The sequence below is a fragment of the Vombatus ursinus genome, unplaced genomic scaffold, assembly GCF_900497805.2.
Source record: "Vombatus ursinus unplaced genomic scaffold, bare-nosed wombat genome assembly UNPS02005286.1, whole genome shotgun sequence".
Classification (NCBI taxonomy): domain Eukaryota; kingdom Metazoa; phylum Chordata; class Mammalia; order Diprotodontia; family Vombatidae; genus Vombatus; species Vombatus ursinus.
The window spans coordinates 4263916-4290651 of record NW_020945064.1 but is presented as its reverse complement, the minus strand read 5'-3'; the positions used below and the strand labels follow the sequence as shown (position 1 = coordinate 4290651).

Here is a 26736-nt window from a genome sequence, read left to right as displayed (position 1 = left end):
GTAAAGCACTTAGCACAGTGCCTGGTGCATAGTAGGTGCTTTATAAATGTTAGCTATTTGAATTATTATTATTAGTGCCATTCCTTGTATGGTTAGCTTCCAGATACTCTGAACTTTTACAATTATTATGTTGTAATTTGTATCTGTTGTTTCCATCATTAGATTATAAGCATCTTGAGGGCAGGGACCATTTTTACATTTTCTTTGCCTGGACCCTTGATGTGACTTTTGCTTAGTTCTGGCTTTTGTGAGGTTTTCAGCAGTCATCTAATCCAAATCTGTGTTTCAGCATCTCTAGTCTTAATAACTCTGCAGAGACTTAACTGGGGTATGGTAAGTTGTGTGTTGAGCAAGGGTCACATTTAGAAGGCTTGCATCAAGGGTGTACACACACACACACACACGCGCGCACGCACACACTCACCTTCCATCTTGATTCTTCCATGCACCAATTTGCTTCCCTCCCCACAAGAGGAGAGGGAAGAAGAGGGAGGAAGGAAGGAGGGAGGGAGAGAGAGAGAGAGATGGGGGGGGGGTATGAAAGAGAGAAATCTTTCTAAATGTGACACCCTAACAAAGCACAGCTTGCCATACCCCAGTTAAGTCTCTACGTAGCTATGGGGTGAGTTGGTAGTAGCTCTTGGCTTATCAAATGTTTTCCCAGAAGTACCTCTAGCCCCAGGAACATCCCCTTCTCTTTCTTTTTTTCCCCCATTTGTTCTTAAATTTTCTTTTTTGATTATGCACCTAATCCATAAATAGGAGCATTAGGGTCCACAAAGAACTAAAGAGTATTGTATGTGAACTCTTGTCATGTTGAGTTTGGGGGGTTGGGGGTGGGTTTATTCAGTTTAATATGGCAGTAGCAAAGTTGCAGCTTGTTTTCCTGTCTGGATTTTTTGAATTCCTTTAGGAATTGCCCCTTTTCCTGACATCCCTCTTCTCCTTCCTTTCTCAGTGGCGTTGGTCAGGTGTCCTGGACAGGGGCTGGAGCTGCTCAGCACAGATGACCATTTCAGCATGAGGAGTGATGGGACACTCCTGGTGAAACAGCCGGTGTCCCTGCCGGACAGGAGAACTTTCTCCATCTATGCCAGAGACTCAAATGACCAGGAAGCCTCTGTCACCGTGACAGTAATCAGGAGGCAGAAGCCCTCTGATCAGGTAATAGGAGCACTTTCCTTACACAGCAAGGACCTAGCATTTGAGTAGTATCGTGGGGGGATGTCTGAGCTCTGATTGGCTCTTAGCAGGATGGGAAAGTGGGAAAAGCAGAGAGGTGGAACACTGGCTAGAAGGCTGGACCTGGAGTCAGGAAGACGTGAGTTCAAATCTGGCCTCAGGCACTTACTAGCAGTGTGACTCTGGGCAAATCACTTAACCTCTCTGTCTGCCTCAGTTTCCTTATCTGTAAAATGGGGATAATAATTGCACTACCTTCCCAGGGTTGTTGTGAGGATCAAATGAGATAATATTTGCAAAGTGCTTAACATTGTACCTGGCACATAGTAAACACTATAGAAATGTTAGCTATTATTATTATATCACTTTGCAAACTTTAAAGAAGTTATAGAATTGCTAATAATGCTTATTACGATTAACCTGTTGTCAGGACAGAGCTTTGTGTTATAGGTGAATAAGCAGGCAAGCATAACTATCAGTTCTTTCTCTAGTTTTTTTTTTTTCCTTCTCCTGGTCCCTGACCTTTTGTTTTAGTGTTAGCCAGAGAATTTCAGGTCAGAACTCCCTGTGGGGAGCTGGCCTTCCATTATCCCTTGGGCTTCATACAGCCCACTAAAAAACTGATTCTGCAGGGGCAGCTAGGTGATACAGTGGATAGAGTGCTGACCTTGGAGTCAGGAGGACCTGAGTTCAAATCCTGTCTCAGACACATAACATTAGCTGCGTGACCCTAGGCAAGTCACTTAACCCCAATTGCCTCACCAAAAAAAAACCTGGTTTTGCAGCCAAGATGACTGGAATTATTTGGCCCAGGGGCTATAAGCCAGACCTTGGTTTAGAACGTTGGCCTCCAGTTTGGCATTTTGGGGTGACAGTCTTCCTGTTTCCTGGGTCCAGATGCCCTGCCCTCAAAGCACTCTTACAGCTTCCAAGCTCACTCTCCCTCATACTGCTACTACTACCACTACCAGTACTACCTAGCTAGCTACCTAGTAAGTTGGCATTTATGTAGCATCTGCTATGTGCCAGGCACTGTGCTAAAAGCACTTTACAGTTATTATCTCATTTGATCCTTACAACTCTGGAAGGTAAGTACTATTATTATTCCCATTTTGCAGATGAAGAAACTGAGGTAAATAGGGGTTAAATGACTACAAAAGTTTATTATGTAAGTAACTATGGATTTTCTAGGTCCCTGTCAGCTTTGGGAGTGCCCTTAGGACAGAGAATGTCAGAGCTGGGCAAGGAGGAGGGGGAATCAGGGGAAAGGAGATGGGGACCTTAGAACATAGAATGTCAGAGCCGGGAGGAGCCACAGAACATGGGATGTCAGGGCTGGAAGGGCCCTTAGAATATAGAAAGTCAGGACTAGGAGGGATCTTAGAACACAGATAACCTGTTTGTAAAATGAAAATAAAATTTCTGGCCCCTCTTTACCTACCTCTTGGAGCTGTTGACAATAAATGGAATGACTTATACCCTTCAGAAAAAGCCTTGAAGCTCTTAGAGAAAGGCCTGAGCATCTCATTTTCTGGGGAGTACTGGGGGGGGAGAATACTAGGGAAACTAACTTGCCCCCAGCCCTGTCTTTGTTCCAGATCCCATGTGGAAACATAACTAAAGCTTACCTATTTATTTCCTTTCTCCTTCCTATTGTACTATTCCCATCGGGGAAAGGAAAGGGGTGTGTGTGTGTGTGTGTGTGTGTGTGTGTGTGTGTGTGTGTACACATACGTGTGTACGTACACCAGCTATTTTTATGCCTGTAGTAAAGAATCTTTGCCTCTTCTCTTAGGAAAGGCAGGCACTGAAGTCTTCCTCATCCAAACGCAGTCTTCGGAGACGGAAGAGGGAATGGGTCGTACCTCCCATCTCTGTTTCTGAAAATGGGAAGGGTCCTTTTCCCCAGAAGCTGAATCAGGTATGGATCCACCTTCTCTTCAGATGCTCTAGGTGGCTGGGACTCTGACCCCCTCCCTGCACCTCATCCCAATTCCCCCATCCTCTGTTAAGTCTCTATTTGGAAAGCTTTTTGTTCCTTGTAGCATGGAGATTATGAGGATTTGATGTAACATCTGCTAAAAAACATTCTTAGGGCTCAGTGTTATGTGCAGGTGATTTGGAGCAGCAATTTGATCTGGTTGTAATAAGGCTTACTGGTTGAGTTCTCCAGGATGTTTTGAGATCTATGTTTGTAGTAAGGATCAATCCATGAAGGATGGAGAGTTTCTGATGGATCATTTAAGCCACCAGGTCACATCGTGCTGGGTATTCAGCAGGTGCTGAATTTTTACCTTCTATAGTGTTGTATTACAACATTTCTTTGCATATTTGACTTTTATTACTAAGTCAGGGCTTCGTAAGGATAATCTTTCTGCAGTTTTTGGTGGCAATGACTGGGCCCTGAGTGGCCATTCTTAATCTGACTTCATCTCACCCATGATTCCATTCATAGGTTCCTTCCAGAGGCATCCCATTTTGGGTTACACATTACCCATCAGACACATCTAATGGTATATGCCTGTTTTCAGCCTTGGTAGTGGCTCAGAAAAGCGATCTCTTTGTTCCAAAAAGTATTTCTATGGGGTGTTGACCAGTTTATCATGTGCTCCAAGAAAGCCTATCCATCTCTCATCTTTCTCCTTTTTGCTAAGGAGGTGTGTAGCTTTCTATGGCTGCCTGAGGCTGATGGGGCCTGCTCTCTCTTTTATTGATACTGTACAAATTATTGCCATTAATTATTATATCATAGTTGTCAATCTCCTTTCACAAAGGGAGTTTACTTATGAGGAGTTGCATATATCAGTGAAATGGGAAGTCCAGTGAGTAATAATGATGACAATAATTGATGATGTTATTACTATTATTAAAGCAGCCATGGCTAGTGGATAGAGGGCTAGGCTTGAAGTCAAGATGACCTGCCTTTGACCTTTCTAGCCATATGCCCTGCACTTGTGTGTGCATGTTAGCAAGTCTCTAGGATTTACCTTCTGAGGGGGCTTGTGGGAAGATGGTGGAGTATTAGGGCCTAGAAGAGCCCAGCTACCCCCCAAACATTCCAGAAAAACTTTAAAACAGTTAAAATAGAGATAAGAGAATCAAGTGTAGGATCTTCCATTCAGTCCAGATCTGCATGAAATAATGGCTAGAGACCCTGCAAAAGCCGGAAGGTGTTTTATGTCAATTAGAGACGGACTTCAAGCAGACCCCAGCAAGAGAGTGGTCCTAGAGCCTAGCAGTGAGCACAAAGGCCCTAGGAAGAGAGCCCAATGGCTGGTGCAAAGACCGCAGGCAGAGCCTGACTTGGGGAACGTATCCCTAGTGCCCCGTGGCAAAAGGGAGACCCAGGGAGAGGCCAGTATAGGGTGAGCCCTAGCAAGAGCTCACTAAGAGAGCAGCCCCAGAGGCTTGTAGAGGTCAGTAGGGAGAGAAAGGCAGAGGTAGTGAAGAGGCAGAGCTAAAGAGGGACTGCCTGTTTGGGAGTGGACTGGGAGTCCTTGTAGCAGCAGAAGATAAAGGCTTCAATGGCCCGGCCACCTGGAGCCCTGAACTACAGCAGAATAAAGACCGTGAGCGTCATTCGGGCAGCTCCAGCCTAATCTAGCATCAGACAGCCTGGGCCTGAACCTCAACAGGAACAGGCCCAAACAGTTCCTGAAAGAGTAAAACCATGGGGCAGCTAGGTGGTGCTGTGGATAGAGCACCAGCCCTGAAGTCAGGAGGACCTGAGTTCACATCTGGCCTCAGACCAACACTTACTAGCTGTGTGACCCTGGGCAAGTCACTTAACCCCAATTGCCCCCCAAAATAAAATAAAATAAAAATAAAAAATAAACAAAGTAAAACCATAAAACTCAGCATCAAGCAGGGCCCACTCATGCTATTCAGGCCTACAGAAGTGGAGCGTGGCCCATGCTCTTGTGAGCTTGGCCTATGCTCTGAGACTGCTGAGATGAGAAGACCAAAGGAAACACCAAGCACAATGATGAAATGCCCTCTACTGAGAGAGACCAAAGGGAAAACCTTGCAGGAGCAGTCCTACAAGTACAAGTAGAGCTTCAGAGAAAAATTGCCCAGCCACAGGATTACAAGAGTACCTGGAAGAAATGAAATGAGATACAAAACAGATTAGCAAGAAAAGAATGATACCCTAGATCAGATGGTGGGAAACCTTATTCACCTGAGTGCCCTGAAAATTAAAGTGAACCAGATAAAAAACAACTCAATGAGATGAGAAATTTAAAAACAAAATTAAAAAATGGGGGAGAAGAGATAGAAAAAAATGTAAGAAAGATAATATCAAAAACAACTTAGAAAATGGATCGAGGAAAGATAATGTAAGAATTATCTGAAAATCATGACCAAAAAAAAAAAGCTTGGATGCCGTATTTCAAGAAACTACAAATGAAAACTTCCCTGCACTCTTAAAATGAGTGGGCAAAGTAAAACTACAAAAAAAAAAAAGTTACCTCCTAAAAGAAACTTCAAAATGACAACTCAAAATGAATATCATAGCCAAAATTCCCAGCTTCCTGGGCAAAGGAAAAATGCAACAAGAAGTCAAAAATAAAGCATTTAAGTACCAAGGAGCCACAGTTAGGATCATACAAGATTTGAGAACTGCCACAATAAAGGAGAATAGAACTTGAAATATATTCCAAAAGGAGAATGATATAAAGTCTTGTAATCAAGAATAAATGATATGGCAGACCTAAATATAATCCTATAGGGAAAAATGGATCTTTAACGAAATTAAAGGTTTCCAAATGGAAACACAGGAGCCAAGAAAGACGTAGAACAATATATACTTACGTTCAATTGTAAGGTACTATGTGGGGATGAATTGATTACATGCTAATAGGGGAATAAGAAATCTCTCTTCCTAAAACCCAGTATCTTTGAGAGTCATAAAGAAAGACAAGTATGACAGACAGAAGGCCGAGGGGTCATTTTTCTTAAGTTTTCTTTAGACATCCTGTCTTCAAGTTCAACATTTTGTTGTATGGAGATCATGGTTTCTTTTAATGTTATTACTTTTTTCTTTTCTTCTTCTAGATTGTCCTTCACTTCTATATATTTGCATTTCCAATCAGTTATTTTCTCTTTTGTTTCTTTGGTGAAACTTGCCACCATGAATTCAAGTTTTCCTATTCAGCTGACTATTTCTGCTGTGCAGGCATAAATTCTGTTGTCACAATTCTTATTTATTTTTTAAACCATCCAGGAGCATCCTGCTTATGGTTTCAAACTTTCATGGGAATCCATAGAGCCCTCTGCTTCATTGGGTGTTGGTCTTGAAATATTCATAAATGTCTGAACTTTTCCCTGATCTGGAAGCCATGTTTCCTTCTATTCTTACTATCTTCCCTGTTGGTTTATCTGCTTATGCTCAAGCCTTTAACTGAATTTTCTTCCTCTTGAGATCTTTGGTAATTTCAGCCTTTTCCCCCTTGTTTTTCCCTATTGCTCACTTTCAACTCCTTCTCATTTGAGGGCAGTTTCCCTGGGGGCTGGATCTCAAAGCTGTCTCACCCTCTTCCTATACTTGGCAATTCACAGTTTACTAGCATTGGTCTCTGCCTCAAGTACCTTCTGGAGGTACAGAATCGTCCCCAGCTAGACGTTGGGCTCTTTTCTTCAGGCTTAATGAGGTTCTGTCCCCTCCCCCTAAATTTTCTTTGTTCTTCAGTTCTCTGGCTGAGTTCTGTTGTGGCACACGTCACTGATACGCTGTTGTCACATCTTGAGCAAGCTTTTTCCCTTTGGATTTTTAAGACACTGGAGGGAAAGATATAGAGTTGAGTTCTGTTGCCTCTGGGTCAACTTATGCATCCCAGCATCTGGGCTGCTGAGTCAGGGATTATGATTATTGGCCTTTACTGTTGTTAAATTCATTGGGTTTTCACCTTATTTTGGTGCTGAGTATCCTAAATTGTGGAGATTTCTGAAATTCCTTTGTCTCTTGTGCATAGTTCCCTCTTTGTTGTGAGGTTTGTGAGGTTTGGAAAAAATGTCCGGTCCTCTATCTTGTTGGACATGTGACTTGGAAGTATCCTCTAGGGATAGTTTTGTTTTATTTTAATGGTCTCAGAAGAAGATAAAAATGAGAGGAATTGTGGACTATACTGAGGAAGAAAGAAAGAGGAAGGAGAGAAAAATCACTATCACTTAATAGAGGTGCATAAAATGAAGGATATTTAAACATGGAGGAAAGGATGGAAAGAATGGGAATCTCAGGAACCTCACTTCCATCTGAACTCGGTAAAGGAAGATGGAACCCAATTACATTTATACTTACGTATGTACATGTGTATGTATGTAACAAACACAAAGAGACTTCAGTATTGAAATACATTACACACAAAAGAAAAGTAGGTGTCCGGGCAAGGAAGGCAGCTAGAGGGGATGGGCAGGAATGGCTAAGGGAATAGTCATAAGCAAAATAAACTCCAATGTTGGAAATAGGAATGTGAAGGGATGTGTCAAGAGGAAATGAAGAAAGAGTAAGGTCTTAGGATGAGGGGCAGGGCAAGGGGAAGAGAAGAGCTGCCAATGAAAAAGGAAACATTTCCATTTCATTCATAGATCATGAGTGTTGGGCAAACTCCCTCTCTTTACCACATTATTTGTAAAGAAGAGGGTGGAGAGCAAAAAGAGGAGAGAGTACAAGAGGATGGGATGGGACAGATTGGGTGTGCAACATACAGAAAATAATGAACTTAGTAGCCTGGAGTTAGATTAGTGCAAAGACCCCAGCTACTGGGGTAAAAACTCACTATCTCACAAAAACTGCTGCGAAAAAACTGGAAAACTATCTGGCAGAATTCAGATACAGACCAACATCTCACTTCAAAATAAACTCCACATGAATGCAAGATTTAGATGTAAAAAGGTACATCATAAGTAAATTAGAAAAGCAAGGAAGAAATTACCTTTTAAATCTTTGGACAGGGAAGAATTAATGACCCAACAAAGGACAGAAATGATCACAGAAGACAAAATGGACAATTTTGATTACATAAAATTAGAAAGGTTCTACCTAATTAAAACTAACGCAGTTAATATTGGAAAGGAAACTGGTAACCAGGGAAAATCTTTGCAGCAACTTTCTCTGATAAAAGTCTCATAGCCAAGATAAACAAGGAACTGATTCAAATTTACAAGAATAAGAGCTATTTCTCAATAGAAAGATATATGGTAAAAAAATATGAACAGGCGATTTTCAAAAAAAGAACTCCAACTTATTAACAAAAAAATGAAAATGTTCCAAACTACTAATACTTAGAAAATACAAATTAATTCAACTGTAAGGTTCCATCTCACATCCATCAGACTGGCAAAAATGACCAAAAAGGAAAACAACAAAATATTGAAGGTACTGTAAGAAAATAGGCATGCTTAATGCCCTGCTGGTAGTGATGTAAATTGATTCAGCTGTTCTGGAAAGCCCCCTCAAATCATAAAGCTATATTCAGTCTTCCAAAAGGATGTTTCTGGCATATGAAACTTGACAACTTAAACTTCCTTCGAATCATATTTACTCAGAACTATGACTAAAAGGATACTGGGCATACGTGCCCTTTGACTCAGCAACATCACTACGAGACCTGTACCCTAAAGAATTCAAAGTGCATATAGTCACTCTTTTAGTATTAGCAAATGACTGGAAACTAAGGGGGTGCCCATGAATTGGGAAATAGCTGAACATGTTATGCTATCTCAATGTAATAGAATATTATTGCATTATTAAGAAATTACAAAAGAGGTGACATCAAAGAATCCTGCTAAGACTTATATCTGCTGATACAGGGGAGAAAGTAGAACCCAAGAAACAATTTATGAAATGGCAATATTTTAAAGAAAAAACCCAAAGATTTTAGAACTCTGGTCCGTGTAGAGATAAATTATGGGTCCAAAGGCTGGTGATCAAGCATGCTACCCAACAGAGAGAGGGGTTGGGCTTCAGATGTGGAAACAGATATACGTTTTTGGATATGGTCAATGTGGGAATTTATTTTCCTGGACTGTGCATGTTTGTTATGAAGGTTTTCTTTATTGTTCAAATGGAATGGAAGGGGGAGGAAGAGATGGTAAATGCTAATAATAATAGTAGCTAACATTTATATGGTGTCTGCTATGTGCCAGGCACTGTGCTGAGGGCTTTACAAATATTATCATATTTGATCCCCACAACAACCCTGGGAGGTAAGCGCTATTATTATTCCCATTTTACAGTTGAGAAAACCAAGGCAAACAGAGGTGAAGTGACTTGCCCAAGGTCACACAGCTTATAAGAGTCTGAAGCTGGATCTGAACTTGGGTCTTCCTGACTTCAGACCCAGAGCGTTAGAAATTAAAATTAATTAGAAAAAATTAGAAATTTTTAAAAAAGTGATGTCGCTAAAAAAAGAAAAGAAAAGTAATCTAGCATCCAGGCCCCCTAATTCCCAGCATATCATCATTAATTCTTATCGAATAACTCAGGAACCAACTGAAATTCATAATTTTTTATATCCCAAACTCATTCTTTACTGATGCTTGTATTGGGCTAGACTTGATTCAATTCAACAGGCTTCTCCCCCCCTCCCATTTATTTATTTGTTTTTAGTTTTCAAAATTCACTTTTATAAGATTTTGAGTTCTAAATTTCCCCCCTCCCCCTTCCCCACGACAGCATGCAATTTGATATAGGCTATATACAACAGGCATTTTCTAAGCACTTACTACATGCCCAGGAACTAAAAATACAAAGATCGTTTTAAAAAGATAATAGTCTCAGACCCCCAAGGAGTTTACATGCTAAGCTGGGGATGAGGTGGGGTATATAGGTGGGGAATAGCCTATATGTAAGTTAAAGGGATTTTGGAGGGCAAAGGGAGGAAGAGCCCTGACTGAAAAACAAAATAAAACACAAGTTGTGGTCTTCCTTAGTGGAGGGAATTCCCATACAAGGAATTTTCTTCGCTGACGGAAGTCACCCAACCTTCTAGTATTTGCATATTATTATTGCTGCTCATGTTTTATAAATGGAGAAACTCAAGTGTGTGTAGTTAAGTGATGCAGTCAGCAAGTGGGAGAACTAGCTTTAGAACCCAAGATATTTTTATTCCTAATTCAGTGACTCCCAAACCATCATTTTGCAGGTGCATGATTTCTGGTGCTTGGGCTACAGCCCCTGGGGTCACTTCTGAGATGTTTCTGTTTAGTTTCTATCCTGGCTTTGACACTTACTAGATATATGACTGCCATTAAGCTGCCAATGGCTTTCTTAGCCTCCATTTTCTCATCTTTAAAATGGGCACAATAACACTCACTTGGTAAACCTCTCAGTGCCGTGTCAATGGGAGTTGTGACTCTTCTGCCCCCCCCAACTTCTCTTTTGCCTCCAGCTCAAATCCAACAAGGACAAAGCTACCAAGATCTTCTACAGCATCACAGGACCAGGGGCCGATAGCCCTCCTGAAGGGGTCTTCACCATTGAGAAGGAGACAGGATGGTTGCTGGTGAACCAGCCACTGGACCGGGAGAAAATTGCCAAGTATGAGGTAGGTTACCTGGATGATCTCAAAAATGCCCCACCTTAAAAAAAAAAAAAAAAGAAAGAAAAAGAAAATGCCCCACCTAGAGAAATGGAAATGAAGAGCATCCTGAATGAGGGCTGCTTAGAATCTGTGTCCTGGACCTGAGAGCCGATTTCCAACTAAACTTCCCTACCTGGCCTGCTGCCAGTACACGGCATTTCATCTCTTAACCCTATGTCTTTGCTTATGCTGTTCTCCATGCATGCAATACTTTCGTTCCTCATGTCTCCTTCCAGACCCCTAGTTTCTTTCAGATCTCAGTTCACGTGCACCTTCTACGTGAGGCCTTCTCAATTATTAGCAATCTTCCTGGTCCCTACCAGTAATCACTTTGCATTTACATATTTTTAAATTTTTTATGTGTTGTACACTTCCCACCCCCTGAAAAAAATGTAAAATCCTTGAGAGCAAAGACTATTTTCTTGTATCTGTAGGATAGAGCAGATGATCAACAAATACTCGTTGTAATAAACTTACTACAATTTCAGTCTTAGGATTACAGCAGCAGTTCTCCAACTTTTTAGTGTTAGAATGTACCCCTTTTACACTCTTAAAAATTATGGAGAACTCCCCTCCCACAAAGAGCTTTCATTTTTGTGGGTTTTATCTGTAAATGTTGACTATATTAGAAATTAAAAGTCTTAGTAGTATTATGAAAATAGTTTTGACCTTACAGACCCTCCCCTCAAAGGTTCTCAGGAGCTCCTATTCCCAGACCACACTTTGAAGACCGCTAACTTCGAGAATGGGAGAGCTGGAAGGGCCCTTAGTGACCATATAATCTAGCACCGTTATTTTCCAGAAGAGGAAGTGACGTTGTATCTTCTTTCCCCACAGCTGTATGGACATGCAGTATCTGAGAATGGCGCCTCTGTGGAAGAGCCCATGAACATCTCCATTGTTGTGATTGACCAGAATGACAACAAGCCTCAGTTCACCCAGGAGATCTTTAGGGGAAGCGTCACGGAAGGAGCCATGCCCGGTAAGAGGGAGAAAGGGAGAGAACCAGAAACATACCCTTGATCTAACAAGTTAGTGCCACTGATTGGAATTGTATTCCCTGCCTGGAGATAGGGAGCCGGGGCAGGTGGTAATCAGAAGCAAACACTTCTGAGAAGGGACAGGGTTAAAAGAGAGAATAGAATAAATGGGGGGGGGGGGGGGATAGGCTGAAAGGAAATAATAGTTAGTTTTTCACAACATGACTACTATGGAAGTGTTTTGCATGACTACACATGTATAACCTGTATCAAGTTGCTTGCCTTCTCAATGAAGGTGGGTGGGGAGGGAGGAAGGGAGAGAATTTGGAACTCAAAGTTTTAAAAACAAATGTTAAAAATTGTTTTCACATGCAACTGGGAAATAAGATATACGGGCAATGGGGTATAGAAATATATCCTGCCCTACAGGAAAATAGAAGGGGAGGGGTGGGGTATTCAGAATACACACTGTCTTGGGGTAGGGGAAGGGGTGAGATAGGGAGAAAATTTGGAATTCAAAATCTTGTGGCAATGAATGTTGAAAACTAAAAATAAATTAAATGTTTAATATTAAAAAAAAAAGAAGGAAAAACAAAGCAATAGGGAGTCGGGAGTAGGTGGAAGGATCCAGGGGATGGAAATCTGTCCATAGTAGTCTATTCTCTCCTCCATCTTTGTTCCCACCCCCAGTTCAATAATTTACTAGCTTAGGAAATGAAGTCTCCCTGAGCAAAGGCAGCATCAGAACAGCTTCTCTTTGTCCTCCAGGTACCTCTGTGATGCAGGTATCAGCCACAGATGCAGACGATCCCAACACTCACAATGGAGCAGTCGCTTACTTCATCCTGGACCAGAATCCCAAGGAGCCTCATGACCACATGTTCACCATCCATCGAGAGACTGGGGCCATTAGTGTGATTGCCAGTGGCTTGGACAGAGAGGTCAGTCAGCCATGGTGGCTCTGGACCCTTAAACTCATCAATCTTTTTCCTGAAGAAACTCGGCTCAGCGCCCTAGAAATGCATTGACTTCCCTGCTGGAGAATGAGGGTGTTTGTACCATTACCTAGTGTTTCCCAAATTCTCTAGGCTCTCAGTTGATAGGATATAAACGTTCTAGGGAAAATGGAGGTTGCTTAACATAGCCTCCTGCTGGCCTAATTAGTGGGTTGCTAAATGAGCCCTCCAGGGACAGCTAGGTGGCGCAGCGGATAGAGTACTATCCCTGAAGTCAGGAAGACCTGAGTTCAAATCCGGCCTCAGACCAAACACTTGACACTTACTAGCTGTGTGACCTTGGGCAAGTCACTTAACCCCAACTGCCTAAGCAAATAAATAAATAAATGAACCGTCCAGAACTTTGGAAGAAGACGCTGTGAAATGAATGGGGATGGTATTTTCTCCTTAGGCTTTCTAATCCCGCACCCCCATATCACACCTCAATTCACAGGTTTGTCCCAAATGATTGACTAGATGTATAGTTATCCCTTCCACATAACGATGGTGTTTCAATGTATCGCAGATCAGCATAAGAAATTAAATGGGAGTTTTCTAGAAGCTGCAGACAACACAGAAAAGATTTAGAAACTCAGAAATGCGTAAAATAGTATTGTTGTATAATAGTGTATAGTGTTGTAGCATATCAACATCCCATGAAAGAAAAAATTCAGACTTCTTTTTTGGTACAAAGGGAGGGCCAAAAAAGTTTTATGCAGATTTTCCATATCACAGGGGTGCTGCACCCCTAACCCCCAGCAATGTGGGAGGGATAACAAATTACTCTGAGAATACTATTGCCCTTCTGTCTCCCAAGACTGTAGTTTAGTCTTGGACCAGAAACCAATGGTCAATCTGTCTTCAGGGCAGGTCCAGGATGAACTGTTTCTATACCGAGGTCAGCCCTTATTCGGAGGAGAGGAAAATTCATGAGACCAGCTCTCTTGGTAGGGTATGAAGGCTATGACCACAAGGAACTAGGATTTGGGAAAGGAGGGTGATGGGGAAGGTAGTAAGTTTGTATCCCTGTTCTGGGTTTGGCCCAGCCCAGGGGAGGACATAAAGAGAGAAGTGAGAGGGTGAGCCCTTGGTGGTACTTGTATTTTTTCCTACACTTAACCAAATCCAAGTTTCCTAGCGGGATGGTGGGGTGATACCAGACAAGTCATGGTGGTACAGTCTAGGGCTGAGAGGGAGCCTAGCACAGTGGAAAGGGAATAGGATTTGGGATCAGGACCTGGGTTTGAATCCTGGATCTGCCATGTGACCTCAGGCAAGGCAAGTCAGGTCAACGAGTCTTTATTGAGCATCTACTGTGTACCAGGCAGCGTGCTAAGTGTCGGAGATACAAAGAAAGGCAAAAGACAGTTCCTGCCCTCAAGGAGCTCCGTATCTAACGTGGGAGACGATGTGCAAACAACTTTGTACAAATGTGATAGATACAAAGTAAATGGGCGATATAATCAAGAGAGGGAAGGCACTAGCGTTAAGGGGGTTCAGAAAGGCTTCTTGTAGATGGTGGGATTATGTCTGAGCTTGAAGGAAGTCAGGGGAGCCAGTAGGGCAGAGATGGGGTGGGTGGGAGACAGTACCAAGTATAGGGCACAGTCAGAGAAAACAGTCGTAGTAGTCAGAAGATGGAGTGTCTTATTTAAAGAACAGCAAAGAGGTAAATGTCACTGGACAGGAGAGCACATGGGCATCAATAAGAGGAAGGGCAAATCCCTTCACCTCTGTGGGTCTCAGTTTCCAAATGTGTTGACTGGGGGGTTGGGCTTGGTGTTCCGTAAGGCTCTTCCCAGATCTCAGTCTAAGCCCTGTAAGAGCTTCCTCCACCACAGCTGGAATTGGGCCCTTTACTCTTCTCTTTTCTCCCCCGACAGAGGGTGGCTGAGTATACACTGACCATCCAGGTTGCAGACATGGAAGGAGAAGGCCTCGCTACTACAGCATCGGCCGTGGTGGAGATTTCAGACGCCAATGATAATGCGCCTGTGTTCGACCCCCAAAAGGTAGCATCCTTCTTCCTCATCAGGACGTGGAGGATTGAAATTTTCAGAACCAGCCGCCTTCTAGCACACAGTTCTGGAATCACTACGTCAATATATTAGGCAATGCAGTCTAGTCTCCTGAAGGGAGCCCTTCATTGGGAGCCTTAGGGCCTGAGTTTGCACCCCTAGGTCTGCTATTTATGACCACTGTGACATTGGACATTGTCCCCCCTCTTAGAGCTTCATTTTCCTTGTTTGTAAAAGGAAGGACTCAGACTTAATGACCACTAATATCAATCCTAGAAGTGACACCTATGACCTTCCTATGACTTATTCTGAAACACGGTCTGAAACACGGTCCTTGGAGCTCCTGACTCCTTCACTGGATTCCTCTTGGACCACAAGGTGGCATGTGGTCATGGATCGAGTGGATGGGCTTACAGTTAGGAAGACCTCTGTTCAAAATCCTACCTCAGGTATATGTGACCCTGGGCAAGTCACCTAACCTCTGCCTCAATTTCTTCTGTAAAATAAAGGGTTTGGTCTTAATGGCTTCTAAGGTTCCTTCCATTTCTATGCCTATGATCCTGATGCCAGGGGGACACTATCATACCAGCCCTTCATTCTCAACTCTGCCCCCACCACCCTTTTGTCTTGTACTTTGGGCCTTAGCTGGGGTGGGTAGGAGAGGCCACAGCTGACCAGAGAGCAGGCCTCAAGCTCCCAAGAGAAGGCACAGAAGGCTGTTGGCATTCTGAACCAATGATCCTCCTACCATATGGGTATCTATATCCCAGGAGGCTCTTGGTGATCTGAACCAATGACCCTCCTACCATATGGGTGTCTATATCCCAAGAGGCTCTTGGTGTCCTGGACCAATGACCTTCCTACCATATGGGTATCTGTATCCCAGGAAGCTCTTGGTGATCTGAACCAAAGATCTTCCTACCATATGAATATCTATATCCCAGGAGGCTCTTGGTAATCTGGACCAATGACCCTCCTACCATATGGGTGTCTATATCCCCTCAGGAATTCAGGTCATTTGTAGCTCCTTCCTGATGTGGCAGAGGTACAAGGCTGAAGAGATTGGGATCAGGACAAGAGAAGTGGCTTCTTTGGGGAATGGGGAGTTGGGGGGGTAGAGGTCACACTTGGCTCCTCAAGGTAGGTGGCCAGTCTGGGTCTAAAACTAATTGAAACTCCTTGCTTTTGGCAGTACATAGCTGAGGTGCCTGAGAACAAGGATGGGGTTGAAGTTCAAAGATTGAATGTGACAGACCTGGATGCTCCCAACACACCAGCATGGAAAGCAGTTTACCAGATCACCCAAGGAGACGAGGGGGGCTACTTCACCATAACTACAGATCCAGAGAACAACCAAGGCATCTTAACAACCAAGAAGGTAAGCGTGCCTAGTGTGGAGCAGCCAAGGGTAGAAGTCCTTTTCCCCCTCACAGAGCCAGGAGAACCTGTCCTCATACTGTTCACCAAGGAGTGTGATTTTTAGATATTTTTCTGGCACTTTACAAAAAAATCTCTGGATAACTCAGAGAAAGAACTATGGAGTCTGAATGCAGATGGAAGCATACTTTTTGCTCTCCTTTTCCTTTGTTATATTTTATTGCTTCATTCTTGTGGTTCATCCTGTTAGTTCTAATTGTTCTTTATATCATGACTGATGGGCTTAACATGAATGTATATGTAGAGCCTTTATCAGATTGTATGCTGCCTGCTGTGGGGAAGAGGTGGGAGAGGGAGAAAATTTAAACTCAAAATCTTATGGAAGTGAATGTTGATAACTAAAAATAAATTAACTAATTATTTTAAAAACATCTCTGGACTAGATATAAAGACACTACCTTTCTTTTCCCCTCCTTTTCAGAGGTGAGGGCTTATGAGTATAGAATGTTGCAAATAATATAAGATTTTTTCTGCACTGGTTGGTTCTGCTGCATTTTTTTTTTCTCTTCCACTTTTAGTGTGTGTGTGTATACACATACATATATGGTAAAAGGTCTATTAGGGGCAGCTAGGTGGCATAGTGGATAGAGATCTGCCCTTGGAGTCAGGACTGAGTTCAAATCCAGCCCCAGATAGTTGTCACTTACTACTTAACCTGGGCAAGCTACTTAACCCCAACTGCCTCACCCAAAAAAAGGAAAAAAAAAAGATATATTATGAGGAATGACTCTCTGAGAGAATGAGAAAGAATTATAAGGGAAATGTAGGAGAGGTAAAAACAAAAGACATCAATAAAAATCTATTCTAAAGAAAAATCTCTTGACTGATATATTAGAAAAGAAAAGTGATATAAAAATAAAATTTAAAAAAAAAGCTCATAAGTTCCTTCAAAGTAAGGTTCCTTTCATTTTTCTCTTGGATACCTAGTGCTAGGAATCTGTACCCAGCATATAATGGGTACTTAATAAATGTATGTTGAATCAAAAAAAAATCGTCTGGACTAATAGCTCTCTGTCTAGTCTGTGAGTACCTCACATGTGTTACCCCTAGGGAGAATCATAGGTGCTTTGGGCAGCAAAGGGAGAGAATCAGCAGTGGCCTCCAGGGTCCAGTGGTCTCATATATGCAATTGCTCCCCCCACCCCCCACAAGCCTAGAGCAATGGTGAGGGTGTACTTGACCATGACCTTGCTCCCCTTGACAAAGTCCTGGCAGAAGCAAGAAATAGCAGAGGGTTACCTTCCTCAGGATGAGAACCTTTGGCTTCTCCCCTCAGGGCTTGGACTTCGAGACCAAGAACCAGTTCACTCTTCGTGTCGTGGTGTCCAATGAGGTTCCTTTCGTGGTGAAGCTGCCCACATCCACGGCCACCATCACGGTGCACGTGGTGGATGTGAATGAAGCACCCGCCTTCCTCCCACCCACTAAAGTGGTGGAAGTCCACGAGGGTGTGCGTATGGGGGAGAAGATCTGCACCTACGCTGCCCAGGACCCTGACAGACAGCAAAATCAGAAGCTCAGGTACCCCAGAATTAGCCTTGGCCCAGAGCCAGATGCTGGCAGCTTCTACCCGGTCTGAGAAGTACCCTTTTGCACCCAGCCCCATTCCTTGTGTTCCCGGCTCCTGCTGAGGAAGGGAATGGAATGTTTTGAGCATCCCTGTTGGAAGTCCTTCATGCCCTGGCCCCAGCCTATGTTTCCGTGCTTCTTTCCCATCACTTTCCCTTTCACACATTATGTTCTAGCCAGACTGGTTTGCTTGCTGTTCCCTGTACAACAAGGCACCTAATAAATGCCTTTTCATTCATTTATTCATTCGTGACATTCTGTATCCCTTTGCATACACTGTCCCCACATCCAGAACTCTTTGTCACCTCTACTTCCTGGAATCCTTAGGTCCATGTAAGGCTCAGATCCTATATGGGGCCTTGTCTGATTTCCCATCTCCACTTTCTTTTTTTCCTCCTCTGTGGTGTAATTGGTGCACGAAACTCCTGCCAGTGCATTCAGATCACCAATTTATAATCTTGAGAGTGGCCTGAGGACACTCAGAAGTTAAGTGATGGGCAGCTAGGTGGTGCAGGGGATAGAGCACCGGCCCTGAAGTCAGGAGGACCTGAGTTCAAATCCAGCCTCATACCAAACACTTGACACTTACTAGCTGTGTGACCCTGGGCAAGTCACTTAACCCCAATTGCCCAAAAATAATTTGAAAAAATTAAAAAAAAAAGAAGTTAAGTGTTGGGCCCAGGATCACACAGCCAGTATGTGTCAAAGATAGGATTTGAACCCTGGTCTTCCTGACCCTGAGGCTAAGTGTCTGCCCACTTATGGAACTTTGTATTTGCTGATATTTGTACATGTTTGTTCTCTTCCCCCCAGCCCTCACTGAGGGCTTTCACTGTTGGACATTTTTAGTTTTTTAACCCCAGTTCACTGTTTGGCACATAGTAAATGGTTAATTAGAGCATAATGCCCATTAGATTTTAAGCTCCTTAAGGGCAGGGGCTATTTTTGCCTTCCTTTATAACACTAGAGCTTAACACAGTGCCTAGCCCTGGTGCTTAGCAAATGCTTGCTGACCTGACATACTAATGCTTGTTGAATGGAATAGAATTGAGCTGAATCAAATCCCTGAAATAATTTTGCTTTTTTCTGTCCCCCACCACCACCCTTGGGGTTAGGTAGGGTAGAGCTTGGGGGGGGGGTCATGACATTTGACAAGATTGAGGCTTTTGGTCTCTTTCCATTGGAGTTTCTAGACCTGGCTAAGGTTCCTTCCCCCGTTTTCACTCTCAAACAGCCATGTAGGCTGAGCTGCCCTCCAGGAATATACTCTGACCTACCGTTATGCTTTTATTTTCCAGCTATCAAATTATGAGTGACCCTGCAGAGTGGCTAATGATTCATCCAGAGAGTGGAGATATCACCTCCAAGGGCCTCCTAGACAGGGAAAACGAGCAGTTTGTCACCAATAATACCTATATGGTCATAGTCTTGGCCACTGATAATGGTAAGAATTCCCAGCCATATAAACAGAATTCTCTCTCCCTTTCCTTGTTTCTCTGAAATAGGCATGTGGTAAGAAAATGCTGATTCTCATTCAGTAAACAATTCTCAATGATCATTTCAATGTCTGTTCATAAATGACTGTAGTAAAGGATTATTGGGGGTTTCCGAGGTTGTATGGGGGTATGGAGGTGTGGCAGTTGGTTATGCTAACATAAGCATGGAGTTCTCCTCACTTATCATCCCGGCATCCTGGGTAGGGTTATCTCCTCATCTTATAAGTGCTGGAGTAATGATAAGGAGGGTATTTGAGGAACTGAGAGATGCCAATGCAAGTTGGTGGGGAGGGATGGGGAGAGACGTTCCTCTAGCCTAGACCTTCTTCTGGATACCAGAACCTAAACCCAGAAATTCAACCCACTATTGAACCAAGTGGGAAGGTGAATTGGCTCCCAGGCATAGAATATTAAACGTCACTCATGTGTATGTGTGTGGGTAATTGTAACCAGGAAATCCTTCCGCCACCGGCACTGGCACCCTCTTGCTGACCGTCCTGGATGTGAATGACCACGGTCCCATCCCGGAGCCTCGCCAAATTACCGTCTGCAACCAAAATACTGTGCCCCAGGTGCTCAACATCACGGATAAGGACCTGCCCCCCCATACCACCCCCTTCCGGGCCCAGCTCACTCATGATTCTGATATTTACTGGACTGCAGAAATGAATGAGAGAGGTAACGTAATGACCCTGACTGACCTAGAAAATGTTGGCACTGATATTTGTAGGGAGGTCACGTCCATCACTTGTACTGAGCTCCCTAGGCCCCCAAGCAGAGCATCATGATGCATTTTCCTCCCAGAAGAGCCACTTTCTACCTCTAAAACCTCGAGTTTGTCACTTGCCTGGAGTCTCTGCATCTTTAAAATGGGAGTAATGATACTCGAATTACCTGCTTCACAGGGGTCTTATGAGTAGGAGGTGAGGGAGTGCATGGAAGGTGCTTTGTGAATAGGAAATGCTCAGAAACGTTCCTTATCCCTACCCCATGTCTCAGAGTTAGAAGGAACGTCAGAGCCCATCTGGGCCAACCTGTACTTGAACACAAAAATCTTCTCTGTAGGTCCTTGACAAATGGCCCACCGTCTTTTGCTAGAAAACTCCCAGGGCATTAGAAGCCCTCTTCTCCCCAGGTTGCCCCATTCCATTTTTTTTTTTGGATAGCTCTCTTCTCATTGGGAAGGAGTTTTTCGGGCTATCAAGACAGGATCCACCATTTTGCAACTTGAATCCACTCACTGTTCCCCACCCACCTTTCATAGTCCTCCCCTCTGGGGCCCAAGCAGAGCAAGTGTAATTTATCTTCTACAAAACAGCTCTTTACATACTTGAAGACAGGTATCCTGCCTCCCTAATGTCACCCTCCACCCTCCAGGCTAAATATCCCCAGTTCTTTGAACCTGTCCTCACGTAGCAGGCTCTTGAGACCCCTCACCGTCCTGGTTGTCCTTCCCCTGGATGCCTCCCAGCTTCTCGTCACCCACACTTTGTGCGTTTGTGTGTAGATATCTGAGGCTGTGAGTTTTCTCCTCTTGTCCATCCAAGTGAGGAGGATGGCCATCAATCAGTGAGCACAATGTCCACCTACAGGAGATGCTGTGGCCTTGTCGCTGAAGAAATTCCTCAAGAGTGATGATTATGATCTCCATCTCACTCTATCTGACAACCACGGCAAAGACCAGCTGACCGTGATCAAGGCAAAAGTGTGTGACTGTGAGGGCCACGTGACCGTCTGTGCAGGGGCCTGGAAGGGCAGCTTCTTCCTGCCTGTCATGGGAATTGGCTTAGCTTTGCTGAGTGAGTGCTCACTATGTGCAGTGTCTTCGGGGGGAGTGGCTGAAAGTCTAGGAACATTCTACACCTAAATCATCTTAGTTTTTGCATGAGCTTTGTGCTTTATTTTTTTTAATCAATCAATCCACAAACATTTATTAAGCATCCAATATGTTCCAGGCTCTATACTAAGTGATGATTAAATATTGAATTATGAGAGGCACCCTTCAGAGCCTGGGAGTCCTGGGTTCAAGTCTTATCTCAGACCTGTGTTGGCTGTGTGACCCTGGGCAAGTCACTTGATCTTCCAGCTGCCTATGTATCTGTTTATCTGTTTCCTCATCTGTAAAATGGGGATAATAACAACTTGTTGTGAGGACCATGTGAGACCAAATGGTAGAGTGATTAGTACAGCGGCTGGCACATGTAAATGCTATGTAAATGTTAGTTGCTATTGTCATCACCATATTATTACGATTACTGTTATCCTTATGGGATTTGGAGTCATGTGCTCTCTTTGTCTTCCAGTCCTGTCGTTCGCCCTCATGTTGTTGATGAGAAGGAAGAGTAATTTGAAGGAGCCCCTCCTGCTTCCGGAGGACGACACCCGGGACAACGTATTCTACTATGGAGAGGAGGGGGGCGGTGAAGAGGACCAGGTTGGGGATTCTGATGTTTGGAGAGTTGGGATTCGGGGAGGGGCCCTCCCTGCCTCAGCCACCCCTTCCTCCCCCCCAACTACTCACTGCTGCGGTGACCCTCATCATGGCTTTTGAGCATCTCTGGGGGTCTTTTTTGTCAGGGAGGGGCTCCTGAATTCATTGGCTACCCCACCATAGAGATCATCCCCATATAACCCAAAGGTAGTTCCCTTTGATTCCCTTATGATCTCTGCCAACCCCAAAGGTCAATTTTCTTGTCTCTCCTTGCCCATCCCAAGGTTCCCTCTGTCATGTATATAATACAGATATGACCAGAGTTTCAGAAATCTCAGACCCGCTAGTTGAGCTTTACTATGTAACCCAAACAGGCAGGTGGCAGAGTTTGTAGGTCTGGGATTCAAGGGTGGATGCCCATATTCATACGCTCTCTTTCCTTCCCAAAAGGACTATGATATTACTCAGCTTCATAGAGGCCTGGATGCCCGACCAGAAGTGATCCTCAGGAATGATGTCGTGCCCACCTTCATCCCTCCGCCCCTGTACCGGCCACGCCCAGCCAACCCAGATGAGATTGGCAATTTCATCATCGAGGTGAGAAACAGGCTTATTCTGCTTCCCAGGTTGTCCATCAAGTGAATGCAGGGCTACAGTTTCTCTTCTTCTTCTTCTTCCTTTTTTTTTTTAAAAAAAAGATTGGTTATCTTTTATTTTTGTATCACCTACATTTCCCCATATGTCTCTTTCCCATCCCCCTCAACACCTAGTTTCCCTCCCAGAAAGAATCATCCCCTACCACAAAGAATTTTGAAAGGGGAGGGGAATAGTTCAACTAAACCAGGCCACACGTCAGCCAAGACCACCGTTGTATGCAACATTCTACCTCTGCATAGAGAGGATTCCTCCCTCCCTTTTAAAAGGACTTATCCACGTCTGAAGCTATGTGACCCTTGCAGGCAGACACAGTGTGAAGAACCCAACGTCCTTTGCTGCTTGGCCAGCTTGGTGAGACTTGGCCCCAGCTCTAGCATGGGCCACTTAATAAGGAAAAAAGCTTAGTGATGGATGTGCTCAAAAGGACACAGCCTCGGGCTAGAGCCCCACATGCCTTTGCTGTTGACTCTCATCTTCCTGGTCCAATGGAAAGGCCTTTGATTTGTAGCCAAGAGACTGCCACCTCTGAGACGTTGGGCTTCTCTGCAACTCAGTTTCTTCATCTACAAAATGAGGCATTTTGGGCTAGGTGACTCTGGAGGTCACTTTTACATCCGTAGGATCTTTGCCACTGCAGTTTTCCAATTTTTGCAAAGTGGAGACTTTCATTTTTGTTACATGGGGCACGTAGGGAGCCAGAATGTCAAGGTGAGAAAATGACTGGCCCTTTGACCCTCCAAAAAGAAGTGGTTCACAATCTGTATGCTTCCTGCTAGGAGGCAGGAGACCTGGAGGGAATGTGGGCAACCCTTGTCTCCAAGGTGCACCTAAATCTTGTTCGGGGGGCCACCACTTGTCTCATGACCTTAACTTGGTTCCTGCCAAGTAACATCCTTTAGTCCCAACTCAACTGTACACATACCAATGGGAGGAAAGAAAACAAACGTCATTTGAGACAAGGCTTTAAGGAGGTTTGAAAGCTTTGTCAGTCATCCTCTGTCTAAAGGGTAGCTTTCATTTGAACTTATCCATGACGGTAAAAGGAGATGGAGCATTCAACTCCTCCCCAACTAAAAGCATTAATGGGGCTCCCTTCTGACTCTGACATTAGGAAGTCACTTTTCTCTGGCTCTTCTTCATCTGAGAGTCTCTCTCTCCCTCTCTCTCTTTCCTGTCCTCTTATTTTCTCTCTCTCTCCTCTCTCTCTCCCTCCCTCTCTTTCCTCTCATCTTCTCTCTTTCCTCCCTCTTTCTCTCTTTCCTTGTCTTCTCTCTCTCTCACCCCCTCCCTCCCCTGTCTGTCTCCCCCCCATATATATAATATGTTACATTATATAACATACACAATATATGTATACATTATACATAAATATACTATATCATATATAGTATATTTGTACTTGGTTACATTTTGACTTTCTAGGTATCATAGGCACAATCAATCTAGGAAGAGAGGGGGGGAAAAATCCTCTTCCCTACAGAGGTGATACACAGTTAGAATTGATGTTCTCCAGGCAATGGGTCAACGGCTTCTTGGGTCTCTCCTGCTCTAAATCCTAGGATGTTCCCTGGGGGTTGGCTCTGTTGGGGACTGGTGGAAGGCAGAGGGTGCCCCTACTGTGCCCACTGTTGAGGTCAGTGCCTCGGGCTCAATAACTTCTCAGATGCTCTGTGTTCTGCAGAACCTGAAGGCAGCCAACAATGACCCCACGGCCCCACCCTATGACTCCCTGCTGGTGTTTGACTATGAAGGAAGTGGTTCAGACGCAGCCTCCCTGAGCTCCCTAACATCTTCCAACTCGGACCAGAACCAGGATTACGACTATCTGAATGAGTGGGGCAGTCGATTTAAGAAGCTGGCCGACATGTATGGTGGAGGGGAGGAAGACTAACAGGGGCCTTCTTGCCCTGGACAAAACTCATTTCTTGCTCTGTGGACCCCACTCCTAGGAGCAGCTAGCTGTACCTCAGAGATAAAGTGACTCCTCTGCCCTGACTGAGAGCAGACCTCAATGTGTCATTAGGCCTGAGATCGTGTTTCAAGCCTAATGAATTTATCAAGAAAGTGACTTTATTGTGAGGGCTTTCCTCACTTAAAAATCCGGCCGAATCGAATGGCAATTCAGTTTTGACCCAGGACAGCCTGGACCGCAGATCTGCTTCAACACAAGGAAGGAGAAATGGCGGCCTGGGCTGGGATTCTTCTTTGGGTCTGTAGATAATTGACACCCTGCTTACTAGAAATACCTGCCCATGGTTGCCTCCTGGCCATTTATCCACTACAGGTGGTCTCTCTCCTTTCGTCTGCCCCACGTGTGAAGACAGCAGCCAAATTGTCGCCAGAGAGGCAGCATCTCTGGTTCTTTCAATTTCTTTCTGCGTTTGGAGGAAGGGGGTAGAGCCAGAAGATGATGAAATCATCCCCATCAAACAGCCACAGGAGCTTTCGTTTGTTTTTTTTTTTCTCCAAGACAATGACAGCATTTTTTTATATAGAATATTCATAGGTTACTTTTGTGGTTTTTTTTTTAAATATAGTGTGTGTATGTGTGTGTGAAGTAGGTGAAGCATCTTGCTAAATGCTGACCATCGTGTAAACATACCAAGACATTTTATTAAAGAAACTGAACAAAAGTGATGGGAGGAAGTTGAATCTTCTAAGGGGAACTTCTCTTTCTCTCTTTCTCCACTAAGTAGAGAGGCGAAGTGAGAGTTTAAGCAAGTGACTTTTTTTTTTTTGCTTGCTGGTCTGAGAGGGTCCTCTAGCCCTTAAGTGTTTACAAAGCTTTGTTTACAAATGTTTACAAAGCACTTACCTCACCTCAACCTGGGAGGGAGGTAATACTGCTTATCCCCCTTCTGTTTGCTATTCAGTGACCCTTGTGGACCATACTATTCACAGGTTTTCTTGGCAAAGATACTGGAGTGATTTGCCATTTCCTTCTCCAGTAGATTAAGGCAAACAGGGTAAATGACTTGCCCAGGGTCATACAGCTAGTCAGTTGTCAGAGGCTGAATTTGAACTTGGGTCTTTCTGACTCTAGGCCCAGGGCTCTTATCCACTGAGCCATCTAGCTGCCTCCATCCCCCTTCTACAGATAAGGAAACTGAGGCTTAGTTAACAGACATGTTAATAAGGATTAGCCAAGACTCAAACCCAGGTTCCTTGACCTGTCTCTGGGTTTCTGTTAACTCATTGGTAAAATCAGGAGAGGGGTTGTTCAAGATGATAAAATTTAATAAGTAATATTACCATAGATTTTTACAATACATTATCATTTTATGTGATCCTTACAACAAGGAGTGGACCAGTAGGAAAAAGCAGTGACTCTGAATTCAGGGGACGTGGGTTCGAATCTTGATTCTGATGTTTTTTACTGCCTCAGTCACCCTAGGGAAGTCACTTAGCATGCCTTAGCCGTAGTTTTGTTACCTGCAAAATGAAGGCCTGAGCTAGCTGGCTTCCGAGGGCCCTCCAGCTCTAAATTTATGGCCCTATGTACACCCCATCCCGTGACATTAGACACCATTGATTTTTCCCTTCTCTACAGGTGCTCAGTGATGTGCACAGCTAGTGAGGGAGGCAGGATTTGAATCCTGACCCATAAGTCCATGCTGCCCCATTCACTTCTTGGCCTCTGAACCTCAGAAATCCACTGACTCAGGGATTTTTGGTTTTGTTTTGAAGGGGGTGGATGGGTGTTGGGCTGCAACGGGAGGGAGTGGGAACACCTTTGGGGGGATCGTGTTCTGGCTCTTTCAGCCTGAGGAGGGGCTAGGGCTGCCCCCTACCCCCTAATATATTCTTCCAGTGTCTACTCCACCACCTGTCCGCCTCTTGGTACCGGGGTGTTCCTGATAAGACTCCACTCCTGGAAATCCCCCCCTCTAGCGCCTCTGATAAGATTAGGAAAGGATTAGGTGTCTTTTCTGAGGATTTCTGGGGCTGCCACACAACAACACAAGTCCCAGCCCTTTTCACAGTCTTTTCACACCTGCATTCCCTTATCTTGGGCTCTTCCCTCCCCTTTCCACAAACCCAAGCAAAGGAAGAAACTCTATCTTCCCTAGTACAAACTGACACTCAGTAACTTGAGTTCCAAGTCTGGAGGAGATAAGGAAAACCTCAGCTGTGCTTGAAGCTGGCCTTCTAGCCTTCCAGACACATTTGGTATTGGGGGTGGGGGCCAGGGCAGACACAAATCTGATTTTCTGTGGATTGCTCTGAGAAGAAACTAGAATGAAACAATGAAAAGCCAACTCAGGAAGCATTTGGTAAGTGCCTGCCATGTGCTAGGCATTGAGCTCAACTAACTAAATCCAGCTCTGTTCGGGATTGTGGTATTCATGGTTTGGGTGGGACTTGACCTAGAGCTTTGGTGTCAAGCACC

The 26736-nt window shown here is 44.1% G+C and overlaps 1 protein-coding gene across 2 annotated transcripts in view; it reads left to right on the top strand.

The window, feature by feature from the left end:
- Positions 1 to 24915, top strand: part of CDH3 (cadherin 3) — a 47786-nt gene extending 22871 nt beyond the window's left edge. Inside the window, exons 4-17 of one of the 2 annotated variants that reach the window (XM_027847589.1) lie at positions 959 to 1164; positions 2978 to 3103; positions 10572 to 10727; positions 11601 to 11745; positions 12512 to 12684; positions 14622 to 14750; positions 15949 to 16134; positions 17470 to 17714; positions 19061 to 19206; positions 19712 to 19936; positions 20851 to 21057; positions 21562 to 21692; positions 22140 to 22286; positions 24028 to 24915. In XM_027847589.1, coding sequence (XP_027703390.1) covers positions 959 to 1164; positions 2978 to 3103; positions 10572 to 10727; positions 11601 to 11745; positions 12512 to 12684; positions 14622 to 14750; positions 15949 to 16134; positions 17470 to 17714; positions 19061 to 19206; positions 19712 to 19936; positions 20851 to 21057; positions 21562 to 21692; positions 22140 to 22286; positions 24028 to 24237 — 2432 coding nt within the window. In that variant the 3' untranslated portion in view covers positions 24238 to 24915. The remainder of the gene's footprint in view (positions 1 to 958; positions 1165 to 2977; positions 3104 to 10571; positions 10728 to 11600; positions 11746 to 12511; positions 12685 to 14621; positions 14751 to 15948; positions 16135 to 17469; positions 17715 to 19060; positions 19207 to 19711; positions 19937 to 20850; positions 21058 to 21561; positions 21693 to 22139; positions 22287 to 24027) is intronic. The other variant, XM_027847590.1, reaches the window with a different exon arrangement.
- The last annotated feature ends 1821 nt before the right edge of the window (positions 24916 to 26736 follow it).